At 48.4% G+C, this 18,237-nt stretch overlaps 1 protein-coding gene across 2 annotated transcripts in view; it reads right to left on the bottom strand.

Annotated features, from left to right (window-relative positions):
* Positions 1-2: 2 nt before the first annotated feature.
* The window catches only part of MTSS2 (MTSS I-BAR domain containing 2), a 47,500-nt gene continuing 29,265 nt past the window's right edge, over positions 3-18,237 (bottom strand). For both annotated transcript variants that reach the window (XM_075189409.1, XM_075189410.1), the window contains exons 10-14: positions 17,184-17,382; positions 17,019-17,093; positions 16,587-16,748; positions 10,676-10,841; positions 3-8,890 (exon numbers count right to left, since the gene is read on the bottom strand). In XM_075189409.1, coding sequence (XP_075045510.1) covers positions 8,106-8,890; positions 10,676-10,841; positions 16,587-16,748; positions 17,019-17,093; positions 17,184-17,382 — 1,387 coding nt within the window. In that variant the 3' untranslated portion in view covers positions 3-8,105. The remainder of the gene's footprint in view (positions 8,891-10,675; positions 10,842-16,586; positions 16,749-17,018; positions 17,094-17,183; positions 17,383-18,237) is intronic.

The raw sequence follows: 18,237 nt of genomic DNA on the forward strand, positions 1-18,237 counted from the left end.
AGTTATACAGTACAAGTTTTATTAATACTGGATCGTCACAGTGCGGAGTTACCATTCAGCGCAATTCTGAGTGGAAAAAAAAGGATGACTATAAAAAGAATCGTTTTGCTCTTAAATAAAAAGGCCGAGTGACGAGGGAGAGGAGCAAAAAGTAACAAGGAAACAGGATAGAAAACGACAGCGAGAGCAGAGATGTTTGCACATTGGAAAGACACAGTGAGACGTCAATCTTCAGTCCGTGAGAAAGGCGGGACCCCCCCCTTCTCCTTAATTCTAACGTCGTACAATATGAGGTGACCACATGGATCAAAGCAAACGGTTCCGTCTGCTCCGCGGTTCAGGCAAATAGATGAAAGATATAAGTATGGGAGAGTACACGGGTACAAACGTAGACACACATATCCAGTGTAAGAGTCTGTACAACAACAACAGTGCTTTGTCTTATAGACACACACAGGGGGGAGCTTATATAAAGGGAAACCCACACAATTATTACCCCCACAGAAGGGTACATAGAAAAGGAGATAAAAGTGTACAGAATAGTACCGGGTGAGGGAGGGGAGTGCTTTGTGCTTCCGGTCGCCATCCCCTGGTACCTCTCATCTGTGACCAAGGGGATTTGGGACACTCATCGTAATGTAATGCATAGCTGCGGGTAAGAGTGTTAACATGACGTTTCTACCTCTATCACTTATCTCCTAGCAAGTCAGATGATGTTTAGTTTTTACCCCCTGGAAAATAAATTATTAAGTTATATTATCATCCCATTAGCAAAATGGCGATACTCCCACAGAGAGCGCACGTGTGTTGCAGTATCTAGTCGGCATCCTATTACCGCAGACAACGATCTCTTGTTACATGGGATTCCGCCAGTGACACGAGTACGAACGTTTACTACACGTGTTACATACATACAATGCACTGGAAGATTTATTTACTAAGTCTATGGTGGAGCTTTATAATATTTTCTTTGCTAAAACCCCGTAACCTGGTTCTTTCTGAAATAAATGACAAAACGCTCTCAGTGTTCCTGGCTGAGGATGCAGCGCCCAGCACTGGAAGATAGGGGGAGCTCTTCGCTTTGTGAGATATGAGCATTGGATGATAGGTAGCAGAATGTTGCCCCTGTTCTCATTTGGCAGCTACAGCCAGAAGCAGGACCTTGCCTGGCGACCCTTACATGGCCAACTCCTCCACTAACTCTTATAATAACCCTGGAAATGAATAGAACTCTTTGAGAAAACCTCCATCACTACATTGCTTCTCTTTTCACCTTACGGTGGCCAGAGACCAGCCGCTTCCTCAGTAACCTGCATTATCTCTGTAGACCTGTACACCTCCCCTACCCCAGCTCAACAAATCCTCCAGGAAAGACTCATCACAAGCCCTCAGCAACATCTAACATTTCCTCAGACTTAGTTCTCTTACTTTCAAAGAAACTTACAGCTGTCTTAGTCTTAAGCGTCACAACGTCATCTCCTTCAGTATTTACCGCCTACTGAAGACCTGTCGCACTATAGGAAGCCGCTACATGACGGTGGACCTCCAGATCTACAAGAAGATACTACAGTCATTGAGACCTTTCGCTCTACTGTTAGCCGTAGTAATCAATGTAGATGTGTGGCTCTACTAGGGCCCTGACTATCACTGGGGACCTCCCTGTCTTCTAGTAGTCCCTACTATCACTGGAGACCTCCCTGTCTTCTAGTAGTCCCTACTATCACTGGAGACCTCCCTGTCTTCTAGTAGTCTCTACTATCACTGGAGACCTTCCCCTCACATAGTAGCTTCTACAGTTATTGACACACTGCCGCGCTACAGGATGCCTCCAACATCACTGTGGACCCTTACACGGTGCTGGGGACTTGCAGATCTACTAGCTCCAGCTGCCATTTGAAATCTTCTAGTATCACCAACCATCAATGTAGACCTACAGCTCTGTTAGCTGCCCTCATCATCTCTAGAGACCTCCAATGCTTTTAGTAGCCTCTACCATCACCGAAGAGCCGCCCATTGCCCCCACCATCACCGAGGAGCCACCCATTGCCCCCACCATCACTGAAGAGCCACCCATTGCTCCCAACATCATCAAAGAGCCACCCATTGCCCCCAACATCACCAAAGAGCCGTCCATTGCCTCCAACATCACTGAAGAGCCGCCCATTGCCCCCAACATCACCGAGGAGCCACCCATTGCCCCCACCATCACTGAAGAGCCACCCATTGCCCCCACCATCACTGAAGAGCCACCCATTGCCCCCAACATCACCAAAGAGCCGTCCATTGCCTCCAACATCACTGAAGAGCCGCCCATTGCCCCCAACATCACCGAGGAGCCACCCATTGCCCCCACCATCACTGAAGAGCCACCCATTGCTCCCAACATCACCAAAGAGCCACCCATTGCCCCCAACATCACCAAAGAGCCGTCCATTACCCCCAACATCACCAAAGAGCCGCCCATTGCCCCCAACATCACCGAAGAGTCGCCCATTGCCCCCAACATCATCAAAGGGCCGTCCATTGCCTGCAATATCACCGAAGAGCCACCCCTTGCACCCATCACCAAAGAGCCGCCCATTGCCCCATCACCAAAGAGCCGTCCACTGCCCCCAACATCACAGAAGAGCCACCCACTGTACCAAAGAGCCGCCCATTGCCCCAAACATCACAGAAGAGCCGCCCATTGCCCCAACATCACTGAAGAGCCACCCACTGCCCCCAACATCACCAACGAGCCGTCTATTGCCTCCAACATCACTGAAGAGCCGCCCATTGCCCCCAACATCACCGAGGAGCCACCCATTGCCCCCACCATCACTGAAGAGCCACCCATTGCCCCCAACATCACCAAAGAGCCGTCCATTACCCCCACCATCACCAAAGAGCCGCCCATTGCCCCCAACATCACCGAAGAGTCGCCCATTGCCCCCAACATCATCAAAGGGCCGTCCATTGCCTGCAATATCACCAAAGAGCCACCCCTTGCACCCATCACCAAAGAGCCGCCCATTGCCCCATCACCAAAGAGCCGTCCACTGCCCCCAACATCACAGAAGAGCCACCCACTGCCCCCAACATCACAGAAGAGCCGCCCATTGCCCCAACATCACTGAAGAGCCACCCACTGCCCCCAACATCACAGAAGAGCCACCCATTGCCCCCATCACCAAAGAGCCGCCCCGTGCATCCATCACCAAAGAGCCACCCATTGCCCCCAACATAATCAAAGAGCCACCCATTGCCCCCAACATAATCAAAGAGCCACCCACTGCCCCCAACATCACCGAAGAGCGCCCATTGCCCCCAACATCACCGAAGAGCCACCCACTGCCCCCAACATTACCGAAGAGCGCCCATTGCCCCAAACATCACCGAAGAGCCACCCACTGCCCCCAACATCACCGAAGAGCATCCCATTGCCCCCAACATCACCGAAGAGCCACCCACTGCCCCCAACATTACCGAAGAGCCGTCCATTGCACCCACTATCACCGAAGAGCTGCCCCTTGTACCCATCACTGAAGAGCTGCCCCTTGTACCCATCACTGAAGAGCTGCCCCTGCACCCATCACCAAAGACTTGCAGATTATCTAGTAAACCTTTCTACAGACCGTCCTATAATCTCTGCCATCACCATAATGTCACTATGGCTGAAAGCTGCTATTTTATACCAATCTAGGCTTCTCCAACTATGACCTTGAACCTTTTAATTGTGCCAGAATTGTTGAGACGGTCTGTCCAGGATCTCCAGCACTCTACAATGAATAATGGACCTTGAGGACTGAACATGTCTGACCCTCATGTTATCGATTCTAGCACCAGCTTTTACCTCTTCCTAAATTCCTTTCCAAATCACATACACGTTCCCTTCATACAACTTCACAATGTTCCATATCAATCACGTTAAACAGGCTGCCCTTGTTCACGTACTAATTTACTGACTTGTTCATTTCAACCTTTATTACATGTATACCTTTATCTTCCTGGCTTTCTCCTGTGCATTATAGTAATGCCTTTATATTACCCAGACAGAGCTGGTTAGTTGTATGATACACAGCTCTTTATCTATGTAACCTTGGATACGACACAGAGCTGCTCTCTGGACATAACTATATAGGATGCAGACGTATAAAACATTTGCCTAACAGTGGAGGAATCTAAAAATGTTGTAAAAATGTCTTTGATGGAATAATTATTACAGCATATCCTAACTTATCCACCCCCAGGTTGTACTCATTACTATAAGACAAGGTGAAAGAAGGCGGTATTATATTATAGAATATGAAGGCAAAATGTCTATTCCTCTTCTTATAGAAAGTCCCCCAAAGACCTCACCAGAAAGCACAGCAGGAAGTCAGGTAAAGATATGTTCTAATCAATACATTTATCTGAAGGTTGTCGCTTGTTATAAAGCAGCCACATAAAAGTTTTGATGCTACTGGAAGTTGCAATGAGCTGTTCACAGGAAGCGTCTGTCCCGAATCCTAAACTGTCTCTCTCCTGAGGTCGCCCTCATCCTATAACCTCTACAGATCACGTACCAGGAGCTTTCTGTAAGTAGAATCTCATCCTATCGATAACATGAATACTGATGGTCCCACATCCATTATTGCTTTTTATGCTGCTTTTAGTCTATGGAAATCAAGACAGACAATACACTGAGGAATAATACGGATTACTCCTGATAGATTCCCTCTACTGAATGGCAGATCTCAGAAACACGAATATTCATTGTCAGTACACACATGGGCCACCCCAGAGTAATCTGTAACTAAGGGGTTACTTTACACATAATCAGCTATCTGGGGAGCATCATTTATTAACCAACCTCAATCTCTTCGCTAGAGGTCTATGATCCATCTACAGCTCCCCCCCCCCCCCCCCAGTACACTCTTCTGTCTCCGCAGGGGAAGACTCATCTTGTAAGGTGCTCACTAGTATCCATCGCTCCTCGCTCTACTCCACCTGGAAAATCCATCTAAGAATATTAATACATTTACTGTTGTTTGCAGATACGTAATTGATGGATTTTCTAAATGTTCTTATCATTCCAATGCATCCTTATGGGAGAGCCATTTTGCACGGAACTTGGTGACAACAATAATGTTACAGTGACCCAGTCGTTACACACGGTGCAAACAGCCGCTGTGATTGGTGAATTAAGCTGCTGCATTATCATCGGTCTAGCCACAAACATGGCTGCCTCCACGTGAGTAGGGATGAAAGCCCCTTGAGCCCTCCCAAGCTCTACAAGCTTATTCTTAACAGATACAGGTAACACACAAACCTGGCATCAGATCACAACTGTCTGCATTATTCAGTGCTGTAATAAGGTAATAAGATGTGTATTCACTGCAGTCCTCCACCATGACCAGCAGGCGGCGCTAGAACATACATCTCCTCACCAGTATTCATACTTCCTTTGTTTGCCATTGGCTCAGCCAACAGCCGGGTAAAAATATTCTCTTTCACGTTAATCTCCGCTCTGCTCGTGAGAAACCACCGGGGGATAAAGTTCTCTGGTCAATTATTCTCTGAAAAAAATACTGCTCTATAATTACTTCAAAGTTACTTACATCTTAGTCATTGTAAATTGCCCTCTACCAGGGGTAAATAATCTCTAGGCCCGAGGGAGCCTTTTCACCTCTTTATAAGAGTAGTTCATCCGGTACCATCTTTATGGGCCTCAATGTCCTCTGGTTCTGACACCAGACTCATCAGGAGATCCTAGACCCCCACCGAAGTAGTGTTTGGATCCAGGATATCCACTCCGTCATTGGTGTGTGTGTGCGCCCATCACTTGCACACCCCGGAGGAGGACATTTTGTGGGATGAACCAATATCCGGCCTAGACTAGGTTCCAGCCATTTGATGGTCCACAATATGTACAAGGAGTAATTCTTTCCTCTCATAAATGAAGTGTTGTGAATCTACATGTCCTAAGTGCTCAGTGTAAGCGAGGGTCCGTAATACCGGATAATGACACCTCGTCAGACCCGCTGCGGCTCAGTGGGCAGTTTGCACGCATCGGGGGGGACAGTGGGGTCTGAGAACCGATATTACACAGGGGGAAGGTAGAGAAACTGGGTAAACACAGAGATTACACAAGGCTTGTTCTGAACGACACTATGATAGAGGCCCCTGTGATCATAAAGGCAGAAAATCTCTGTGGAATAGCTCTCGCTCCTTGGGGCATATTTCTATGGATCCAAGAAGCAGACAACCCTCCTTTGTCCTTAGTACAACAGCCCCGGTGTCTGGTTCCTCGTAGGAGGAGGGAACGGGTTTTCATTTTATCGCCTGACGTCACCAATCGCCACGCGATAAACATGGCAGCTGTGTAGTATCCGCGACATGGCTGATTTGGCACAAATTGTACAGTAACAATGTTATAGCTCTCAGGGATCTGGGAAACAGACGATATCTCTAGGTCTGTATGTATTGTGTGTATAACACAACCTCAGCGCCTACATACAACCCACCAGCCACTTTGTGTCTGTGGCTCCCACCAGCACAGTGTATATGGAATGTATATGTGCTACTTGTGGCCTCCTATACAGTGAGAGAAATAAACCACTTATAGGAAGGAGTGACATCTATGTGTAGTCTGTGATATATATATTATATCCTATGTAATAACGTCTGTGTGTAATCCGAGCTGATATATACACATACAAGGCTGCAATGAAGATAGGTGACAATCAGTTCCTATAGGAACAGTTACAGAAGTATTATATGTTCCAGATAAACTCCTATTTTTAGGTATATGTTTTAGTATTAGAAACGGATCAATGTCGCCCATGATCAGCTCCCTTTACAATGCGTTAGATATATTTCTAAATATAACAAAACAATTTGTAGAAAATTAGACAAATACTATGTCAGGAGAAATGACATCTTATCCTCCAACCCCGGGAAACCCATCAGTATCAATAACAGGGGTAGTCTCCAGTCCGAGAAAAGCCCAATTTGTTCAATTAAACCCACAAATAATTATGAAATGATCTTCCCAACAACATATGTGATAAAAAGATGAAATGAATGAATGTAACTGAGAGAGAACATACATTATATAGAACTCACGTGTCTATGTTCATTGCAGCCAAATCACAGGTACTATCAGCCCGAACCCTACACAGACCCGGGTGGAAGTATATAGGGGATTGTTCCCGCCTGGTGATACATTGTATATAGGGGATTGTTCCCGCCTGGTGATACATTGTATATAGAGGATTGTTCCCGTTTAGTGATACATTGTATATAGGGGATTGTTCCCGTTTAGTGATACATTGTATATAGCGGATTGTTCCCGCCTGGTGATACATTGTATAAAGGGGATTGTTCCCGTCTGGTGATACATTGTATAAAGGGGATTGTTCCCGCCTGGTGATACATTGTATATAGTGGATTGTTCCCGTCTAGTGATACATTGTATATAGGGGATTGTTCCCGTCTGGTGATACATTGTATAAAGGGGATTGTTCCCGTCTGGTGATACATTGTATAAAGGGGATTGTTCCCGCCTGGTGATACATTGTATAAAGGGGATTGTTCCCGTCTGGTGATACATTGTATATAGGGGATTGTTCCCGCCTGGTGATACATTGTATATAGGGGATTGTTCCCGTCTGGTGATACATTGTATATAGTGGATTGTTCCCGTCTGGTGATACATTGTATATAGGGGATTGTTCCCGCCTGGTGATACATTGTATATAGGGGATTGTTCCCGTCTGGTGATACATTGTATATAGCGGATTGTTCCCATCTGGTGATATTCCTCAATGAGACTATGTGTAGATATATATTAACCTTATTTTTGTATGTGGTAATAAGCCGTGAAATACTTTACAAACCATTTACTTCAATCACAGTAATTAAAATGTCAGGAATGTAAATGGTCTGTAAGATTTGCTGCTGTTGTATGGAATGGTTTGAACATTTTGGTCAGTCACCAAACTTAACCCCTCTAGCTCCAGCTGCACAGAAAGGGTTAAGCACCCCTTGGTTCCTAGGTTTGCAATTCCGTGCATCACAGTATATGTCACTCCCCTCCCCATGTGGAGCACCAATCCTCAATCCTATCGACCGATGATCCCAAATCACAAGATACGGGGCGCCGATCGGTCATTGGTCAGGGTCCGGCGTAACCGTACCCCTCTGCGTATCGAAGCAAGCATATCGCCTGCTGGGGGTTCTGACCCACTCCCTCCCCCCGTCGGGGCAGGAACCTGACTCTTGTCTGGAGCTGAGGGGAAGGGGAACTGACCGTCCCCTAGGGCGTGTGCCCCCGCTACCAGCTCGCCAATTTTCTCCACCAGACTGTGTCGATTGGCAGCCAGGAGGCCTCCTCCCATCTCCTCCTCGTCCCCTCCACCACCTCCGTACACGGACATCTCCCCCGCTCCTCCCCAGGCGGCATTGGGGAGACTGAGCCGTTTAGGGGAAGCCTTGGCATAGTCCAGCGGGCTTCCGTCATCACATCCTAGATAGAAAACACACTCTTCGCTTCCCACACGAGAACGTCCTCCTAGTCCTCCGCCGGGAGAGTCTGGCACGGTGGGGGTTCTTACTGGCACAATAGGGGGGCGGCACGGGATGGGTCCAGCGTTAGACAAGGTGCGTCTGACTGTGGGTTTGGTGGAAGGGGTACGTCTTATTGTTGCCACGCCCGGAGTAGAGCCAGACTGCGGCGGTGGTGGAGCAGATCCAGAGGGTGGCATGGCACTCGGCAGACCGGCTGTGGAGGCCGGGCGCTTGGTCTGGAGCATACGGCGGTAGTTCTGTGCCAAGCTGCTGCTTCTGGGAACGGTGGAGGATCGGTCAAAGTCACCGGAGCTGTCGCCGTCTGCGTCTCCGTTCACTGAATAACAGTCGTAGTCGGAGCCTGTTGTGGGGAACACAAGAGAAGTCACATGATCCATGGCCGCTGTACAGTATAATCATCATTCATCCGTATCCCCCCAATCCTCTGACACCAGATACAGACAATCTGTACAGGATGAGTCACAATCACTGCAGGACGGAATTATAATACCCAGGGCATGCTGGAACTTGTAGTTCCACAACAGTAGGAGAAACACAGCCTGTCTACCTCAGTAGTACCCCATGGGCTGCATTCAGACTCCTCCTGTCATGCTCCATACTGTAATGTGCTACATGTGGCTGCTACGGTCTCTTATTCTAAATCACATTTATCAGGTCCGCTATTGGAAGTGTCCTGGCTACAATTATATAGGTATGTGTACCTCATACCTCCCACCTCCTACCTCACACCAGGAAAGGTTTCACATATGTATGCAGGACATGGTTGCGATTTGTGTACACAGTGTACCGTGTGGATGAGAGGGTTGCGATTCATGTACAGTGCGGATGCGAGGGTTGCGATTCGTGTGCCGCGCAGATGAGAGGGTTGCGATTCGTGTGCCGTGCGGATGCGAGGGTTGCGATTCGTGTGCCGTGCGGATGCGAGGGTTGCGATTCGTGTGCCGTGCGGATGCGAGGGTTGCGATTCGTGTGCCGTGCAGATGAGAGGGTTGCGATTCGTGTGCCGTGCGGATGAGAGGGTTGCGATTCGTGTGCCGTGCGGATGAGAGGGTTGCGATTCGTGTGCCGTGCGGATGAGAGGGTTGCGATTCGTGTGCCGTGCGGATGAGAGGGTTGGGATTCGTGTGCCGTGCGGATGAGAGGGTTGGGATTCGTGTGCCGTGCGGATGAGAGGGTTGCGATTCGTGTGCCGTGCGGATGAGAGGGTTGCGATTCGTGTGCCGTGCGGATGAGAGGGTTGGATTCGTGTACCGTGCGGATGAGAGGGTTGCGATTCGTGTACCGTGAGGATGAGAGGGTTGCGATTCGTGTGCCGTGCGGATGAGAGGGTTGCGATTCGTGTGCCGTGCGGATGAGAGGGTTGGGATTCGTGTGCCGTGCGGATGAGAGGGTTGTGATTCGTGTGCCGTGCGGATGAGAGGGTTGCGATTCGTGTGCCGTGCGGATGAGAGGGTTGGATTCGTGTACCGTGCGGATGAGAGGGTTGCGATTCGTGTGCCGTGCGGATGAGAGGGTTGCGATTCGTGTGCCGTGCGGATGCGAGGGTTGCGATTCGTGTGCCGTGCGGATGAGAGGGTTGCGATTCGTGTGCCGTGCGGATGAGAGGGTTGCGATTCGTGTGCCGTGCGGATGCGAGGGTTGCGATTCGTGTGCCGTGCGGATGCGAGGGTTGCGATTCGTGTGCCGTGCGGATGCGAGGGTTGCGATTCGTGTGCCGTGCGGATGAGAGGGTTGCGATTGGTGTGCCGTGCGGATGCGAGGGTTGCGATTCGTGTGCCGTGCGGATGCGAGGGTTGCGATTCGTGTGCCGTGCGGATGAGAGGGTTGCGATTCGTGTGCCGTGCGGATGAGAGGGTTGCGATTCGTGTGCCGTGCGGATGAGAGGGTTGCGATTCGTGTGCCGTGCGGATGAGAGGGTTGCGATTCGTGTGCCATGCGGATGCGAGGGTTGCGATTCGTGTGCCGTGCGGATGAGAGGGTTGCGATTCGTGTGCCGTGCGGATGCGAGGGTTGCGATTTGTGTGCCGTGCGGATGAGAGGGTTGCGATTGGTGTGCCGTGCGGATGAGAGGGTTGCGATTCGTGTGCTGTGCGGATGAGAGGGTTGCGATTCGTGTACAGTTTACCTTGTGATGGGATTGTGTCCTCGGAGCAGGACGGGGTGGTAGTTTGGGTGCTGTAGCCACTGGAATATTGCAGAGAGTCGCGGCTGCTTTTCTGGTGCTCCAGGCTCAATCCGCGGGTTAACACCATGGCCAAGTCACTGGCGGCCGGGGACACCTCCTCTCCGTGCTGTGACATGAAGGAAACATATGGTTGATTAGTGGGAGCTTTGCACTATGTATCATTATGACTGACAGTGGGGTGGAAGCAGACACCTTACCCCAGAGCTGGACAACCGGAGATCAGTGTTTATATAAATAGCAGCGCGGGTGCAAAGCTGTAGTTACTGGTGACATAGAACTAAATGTACATTTATATTTGTACCAGGTCGTCCCCTGTAAGTCTGCAGATTTTATGGACCAGTTTTAGATGAAATTAACCCAACTGAGGCATTTGCGATCTCAAATAGTTATCCTTCCAATAGGACAAACATTGTCACTGAGCGGGATGGGAAATCTCATCAACTGATGACCACATCACCCACCAATAACTGTCCCACGTCTTCTAGATCCAGCAGTGACCTCACTCTGAAACCAGTACAGAAGGTCCAAACAACTGGGACCAGCATGAGGACTGCAGCATATGGAGACGAACTAATTGGCGTATTCTGAACACCAAATGCTGCTAATAAATAATTTGACTGGTCGTGGGGCTCCATCTTCATGTGGAACATGAGGAAAACCACGGGAACACAGGTGGTAACCAGGAAAACGTTCATGGTGAATTAATGGGTGTTCTTAGCATTAAGTAAAAGTGTTACCATAAATCAAGGACTTATTATGGGCATACACTGCGGATGTATCACACACGTCCATATCTAGCTGTGTGTAGATGACTTGTGACCCCTTAAGCCTGGTGTGGCGGAGGGGGGTAGGCATAAGTACAAAACAAAAAGGAGAGAAAGCGTTCCAATTTTGGAGGCACAGAAGAATTTGTAATAAACTCATCTTAAATTACGGTTATAAATAAACTTTTATTAGTCAATATTAAAATTGTAATGATTTAAGTACTATCCACCAGAAGACTCCTGTGGACACTGACCCCCGAACTCTCTGCACCTGTTTTAATGTACTCTTTCTCCTCTGCCTGTACTCTATATAGCACTAGTAATTGTTACTGTCTGCATTTTATTGTCTTTATTACTTCAGTCTAGCATGTTTCACTAGTAGCTGCTTGTTTTGCTCTCTACACTCTTCCGGTGACTCTTCCTCCCCTCCACACTCCTCTCTCCCATTGTGCCCCCTCGTTCATGTCCCATACCACTCTTCTCCCCCAGCCCACTGCCCCACCCCAACATCTACCCTCCCCCACACTCCAGTACCCCTGCCAATCTTATCTATATTTCCCCACTTCCTTCCCTCCCCTTCTCCTGTGCCCAATGCAACGCCCAATCCATCCGTAATAAACTGCCCGCTATCCATGACCTTTCCATCTCCAAGTCCCTTAACCTTTTTGCTATCTCTGAAACTTGGCTCTGCTCTTCTGACACTGCCTCTCCTGCCACTCTCTCCCATGAGGGCCGTTCCTTCACCCACTCCACCAGATCGGATGACCGTCCAGGAGGTGGTGTGCGCTTACTCCTATCCCCTAACTGTACATTTCGGGTTATTCCCACTGTGCCTTCCCTCTCTTTCTCCTCCTTGAAGTCCACTCCATCCGTCTCTTCTCCCCCATCCACCTTCGTGTCTACCTTCCCCCTGACCCAACTTCCCTTCCCTTTCTTGACAATTTTACAGCCTGGCTTCACCACTACCTCTGACCTCCCCTCCATTATACTTGGAGACATTAACATCCAAATTGACAACTCCACTGACCCTGCCTCCATCAAACTTCTCACCCTCTCTTCCTCCTTTGGTCTTACTCAATGGACATCTTCATCAATCCACTGTCTTGGTAACTCCCTTGACCTTGTTTTCTCTCAACTATGTGATTGGTCTGACTTCTCCAACTCTCCCTTCCCACTCTCTGACCACCATCTTCTCTCCTTCACTCTGTCCTCCTCCCTTGCTCCCCCTTAAACTACACTCACAAATCCCTACTGCCTCTTTACTACGTTCAACTCTCTCCTTCCCCTTATCCCACTCTCCCTCTCTGCCACTGACTTAGCCTCAATTTTGTATTAAAAAAAGGAGGCAATCTGACTTGATATCTCCTCCTTGACCCATTCTCCTGCAACTCCAAGTGCTCCGCCCTCCTCTAACAACCAACTCTGGTGCTCCTTTTGCCCTACTTCGGGTGAAGAAATCCACTGCCTCATTCTTTCCTCTCCCCCTCTACCTGCCTCCTGGATCCCATCACCTTTCACCTTCTCTGTACCTTCTCCCATACTACCTGCTCCTATCTTGCTTATCTCTTCAATATGTCACTCTCCACTGGCATCGTCCCCACTTCCTTTAAACATGCCCTTTTCTCTCCCATTCTCAAAAAACCCAAACTCGACCCCACTTCAGTCACTAACAACCACCCCATCTCACTTCTCCCCTATGCCTCTAAACTACTTTAGGATAGTCTGTAACCCCCTCACTAGGCACCTCTCTGACAATTCCCTCCTTGACCCCCTCCAATCTTGGTTCATTCCCCTCCAATGAAACCGCTCTGGCCAAAGTTACTAATGACCTCATCTCAGCTAAATCTAAGGGCCACTTCTCCTTGCTCATCCTCCTGGACCTCTCCGCAACCTTTGACACCATCAACCACCCCCTCTTGTTGCAGACCCTTCTTTCTCTCTGGCTCTGTATACGCTTGGTTTACCTCCTTCTTTGCCAACCGACTTCTCTGTATCCATTTCTGGTTCCCCCCCCCCCCACCCTCCCTGTAAGAGTTCCTCAGGGTTCGGTTCTTGGATCTTTACCCTTTTCTACACTTGCTCCCTGGGTGATCTCATCACTTCTTTCGATCTCCAATATCACCTCTACACGGATGACATTCAACTTTACATCTCCTCTCCCGATCTCTCCCCCTCGCTTGTCTCTCGTGTATCTGACGCCTTTCTGCCACCTCCTCTTGGATGTCCTCATGTTTTCTCAAAATTAACATCGCTCATCGTCTTCCCTCCTTCTAAATCTTCTTCCCAACTTAATCTCTCTATCACTCTCAACAATCCCACCATCTCATCTGTTCCCCAACTCTGCTGCCTGGGGGTCACCCTTGACTCCTCCCTCTCCTTTGCCTCCCAAATTCAGTCTCTATCCCAACCCTGTAGCCTTCAACACCGCAATATCGCCGGCCCTTTTTATCTCAGGATGCCACCAAAACTATTATTCACACACTCATCATTTCCTGTTTTGATTATTGTAACCTTCTCCTCACCGGTCTCCCTCTCTCCCCCCTTTCCCCCCTGAGGTCTATACTTAACGCTGCTGCCAGACTCATCTTCCTCTCCTGCCACTCTTCTTCTGCCTCCCCTCGCTGCCTTGCCCTACACTGGCTCCCCTTCCCCTACAGAATCCTCTTCAAACTCCTCACCCTCACCTACAACGCTCTCTCCCACTCCACTGCCCCTTATATCTCCAGCCTCCTCTCTACTCTCACTCCATCCCGTTCCCTGCGATCGGCCAGTGACCATCTCCTCTTCTCCACTCTGATCACCTCATCCCACTTCAGAATCCAAGATTTCTCCCAGGCTGCCCCCTCCACAGGAATAATCTCCCACATGCTCCATCCAACTGTCCCCTAACTTGTGCACATTCAAACAGGCACTTAAAACTCACCTCTTCCTCAAAGCCTCTCAGCCATCCACCTAACCTGCTCTCCATGTCGGACTCCATCACCTCTCTTCCCATATCCCACCACTCCCCATTGTGCCTGCTGTCTGTTCCCCTCCCTGTAGGATGTAAGCTCTCACGAGCAGGACCCTCTTCCCTCCTGTCTCTCTATCTATTCTTCTGCTCCATCTCCACAGTGTAAGCTCTGTTAGGAGCTTTGAAGTCCTGGTAATTTTTGTTTATTGTTGTTTGGTTCTACCCTGTATGGTCTGTATTTTGTACGGCGCTGCGGAGACCTTGTGGCGCCCTATAAAGAAAGACTTATAATTATAATAATAACAATAATAATCCACTAGAGGGGTCAATACACAATCAGCCACTCAGAAGACGCTACATAGTGCTGCTAATAGTCATCATCATCAATGTGGCCCGACTTCTCCTCTTCTGACCTCCCCTCTATCGTCCTGGCGACTGCAATATTCCTATTGATATCCTCTCTGACCCAGGTTCCATTAAACTTCCTCTTCTTTTGGCCAATCACAATGGACCTCCCCACCCACCCACCGTTTTGGCCACGCTCTTGACCTTGTCTTTTGCCTCCGCTGTTCCCTCTCTGACTTCACCATATCTCTGTTCCCCCTTCCTGACTATCATCTCCTTTCCTTCTCCCTCACCACTCCCCTCTTCTAAGCACACTCTCACTTGGCTAATCTTAACACTCTTTACCCTGCAGTATTTTCCTCCTACCTGGAAACTCTTCTCTGCCTGTAGCCAACCTCACCTGTCTCAACCTGGCGACCTCCCTCTACAACCTCACCCTCTCCTCCGCCGTTGACTGTCTGCCCCACCACTGCTGTCTCCCTCCGCTGCTCCAACCTTGACCCCAACACTATAAATTCACCCTTTGCTCACGCACTGCCGAACGACACTGGAGGAAATCTTGTTCCCTGGCGGACTTTCTCCACTTCAAGTTCGCCCTCTTCTCCTCCTGCTCTGCCCTCTCCCTAGCCAAACAATCCTACTTTAAATCTCTCATTAGTTCCCAGTCTTCCAACCATCCGCCGCCCCCTCGCAACTTTCAATTTCCTACTTTCCCCTCCTCCACCCTTTATTTCTGCCTCTGACTTTGCTACGTTGTTCTCTACCAAAATCGATGCGATCTGAAATTAAATCTCTTCCTCAAACATCTCATATGCCCCCTGCCTCACCCACCCGCTGCTCTGCCCCCTGCCTCAAACCCTGGTGCACCCCCCCCCCCCGCCACACCCCTCGCTGCTCTGCCCCCTGCCCCCCCCCCACTCCTCTGCCCCCTCCCCGCTGCTCTGCCCCCCACCTCACCCACCCCCAGTGCTCTGCCCCCCCTCACCCTCCCCCCCCCCTGCTGCTCTCGATCATCCCCTATATGCTCCTTCTGCTCTACCTCCAGTCAGGAAGTCCGTTCCTTACATCTGTCTTCTCCCCCTCCACTTGCCCCCTTTATTTCTTATTTAGTGACTTTAGTGGTTTTATTTATATTGGGTATTTATATTGTTACATAAGTACAGTAAGGATGTGCTCACGTAACTGCAATACAAATAAACGTGGGCGCATCACAAACTGCGCATCGTCGGAGGAACATCTCCTGCGGGTGCCGGAGGGATGGACCAATGATACACAATGATGATGATGACTATTAGCAGCTTTTGATTGGCTGATTGCGTATTAACCCCTCCAGTTAAGTGTGGCGGCTGTATTATAGTAAATGGACATATACAAGGCAGCTTTTTCTCTATTCTAAAAAACATGTTGATATTAATATCCCTAATAAGTCTGAGCCTCTCTCTCGTTCTACATGTTCCTGCAACAGTCCCGGGTCTGCTGCCAACCATAAGACAGGCAAAGATTTCAATACCAGTTGCAATAACCAGACTGTTTCCTACACAGAATATAGAATGCAAAATATATATATTATAAAGAGCAGAAATGGAAACAAGATTCCTCTCTGTGTTTACAGAACGTGGAGGACACTCAGGGTAACTGAGCAGCAGATAACTCAGGACGTTCTCCAGACGTGTGGAGGATAAGAGGTTTTATCTCACGTCAGTTACCGTCCAATGGCGGCTACTGGTATCTATCGCTGCCCAGATAGGTTCCGCTATGTCAGCTGAATCGTGATTCATCAGCCCATCACCTTAGCAGCGATGACAGCAGGAGACATACGGGGCCGGTACGGGTCCTCCATACTCTGATAAGTCAGCCCCAGCTCTGCCTCGCGGAGGTGTTCAACGCGATCCTTCCTGCGCTGGAGGGAACTAGCGGGCGGCGTCTCATACGGTCCAGAACGGGACCAATCCTGCAACAGATACACGGCATTAATACAGGAGATTATGTATAGCAACGTTCATTAAATCCAGTACACAAGTAAACTAGTGGGTCGGGATTTCAGGACTCCCTCTGGAAGAACAGCCGTGATAATTACTGCTTAATTCACTTGTGCAGGATGAGGAAATCCTGACGACATGGTCTGTAAGATACTTCAGGATCTAATGTTACATACTGACCCTGTATGCAGCCTTACAGTAGTGTTTGGATGGGATTAACCCATGATAACTCAGACACTCACTGAAGTCGGGGAGCTGCACTCGCTGACTGACTGACAGGTCTCTGAAGCTTCAGAGGATGCGGAGCTGGAGGACTTCTGAGGAGCAGGAAGAAGACAGGAGCGTGTTAGGTGTCACCGTTACCTGGCGCTGTTCCTGAGAGCAGCGCTATTTGCGCACATTACTACCTGGCTGGTGATGTCCGATGGCATCGGTGACGGAGGCTTGGAGTACATGGCCTCATGGGAACTGCACCCTGAATCCTGGGAGGAGGAGCTGATCAGGCGCTGGGGGGCTCCGCCGGGCTGTGGGAGGCTGCGGTAGCGGCACGCGGAGCCCGGTGAGTGAGGGTGCGAGGCTGGCGGCCAGGAGGGGGCAGCTTTTGTACTAGGATAAATGGCAGAATATTAATGGGGTCAGAGATTCATACATAACAATATTCATGAATTATCCCTGACGGACAAGAGAATTGGATGAAACATGGATTTCACTCAGGTATCTCTATAAGCACTTTGATGCAGGAACATCTGCACCATTATATAAAGATATATACTGATAGATAGATATGAGATAGATAGAGATAGATAGATATGAGAGATAGATAGATAGATAGATAGATAGATACAATGATAGATAGATAGATAGATAGATAGATACAATGATAGATAGATAGATAGATAGATAGATAGATACAATGATAGATAGATAGATAGATAGATAGATAGATACAATGATAGATAGATAGATAGATAGATAGATAGATAGATACAATGATAGATAGATAGATAGATAGATAGATAGATAGATACAATGATAGATAGATAGATAGATAGATAGATAGATAGATAGATAGAATGATAGATAGATAGATAGATAGATACAATGATAGATAGATACAATGATAGATAGATAGATAGATAGATAGATAGATACAATGATAGATAGATAGATAGATAGATAGATAGATACAATGATAGATAGATACAATGATAGATAGATAGATACAATGATAGATAGATACAATGATAGATAGATAGATAGATACAATGATAGATAGATACATAGATACATAGATAGATAGATAGATAGATAGATAGATAGATAGATAGATAGATAGATAGATAGATACAATGATAGATAGATAGATAGATACAATGATAGATAGATAGATAGATAGATAGATAGATAGATAGATAGAATGATAGATAGATAGATAGATAGATAGATAGATACAATGATAGA

The sequence above is a fragment of the Mixophyes fleayi genome, chromosome 10, assembly GCF_038048845.1.
Source record: "Mixophyes fleayi isolate aMixFle1 chromosome 10, aMixFle1.hap1, whole genome shotgun sequence".
NCBI lineage: Eukaryota > Metazoa > Chordata > Amphibia > Anura > Limnodynastidae > Mixophyes > Mixophyes fleayi.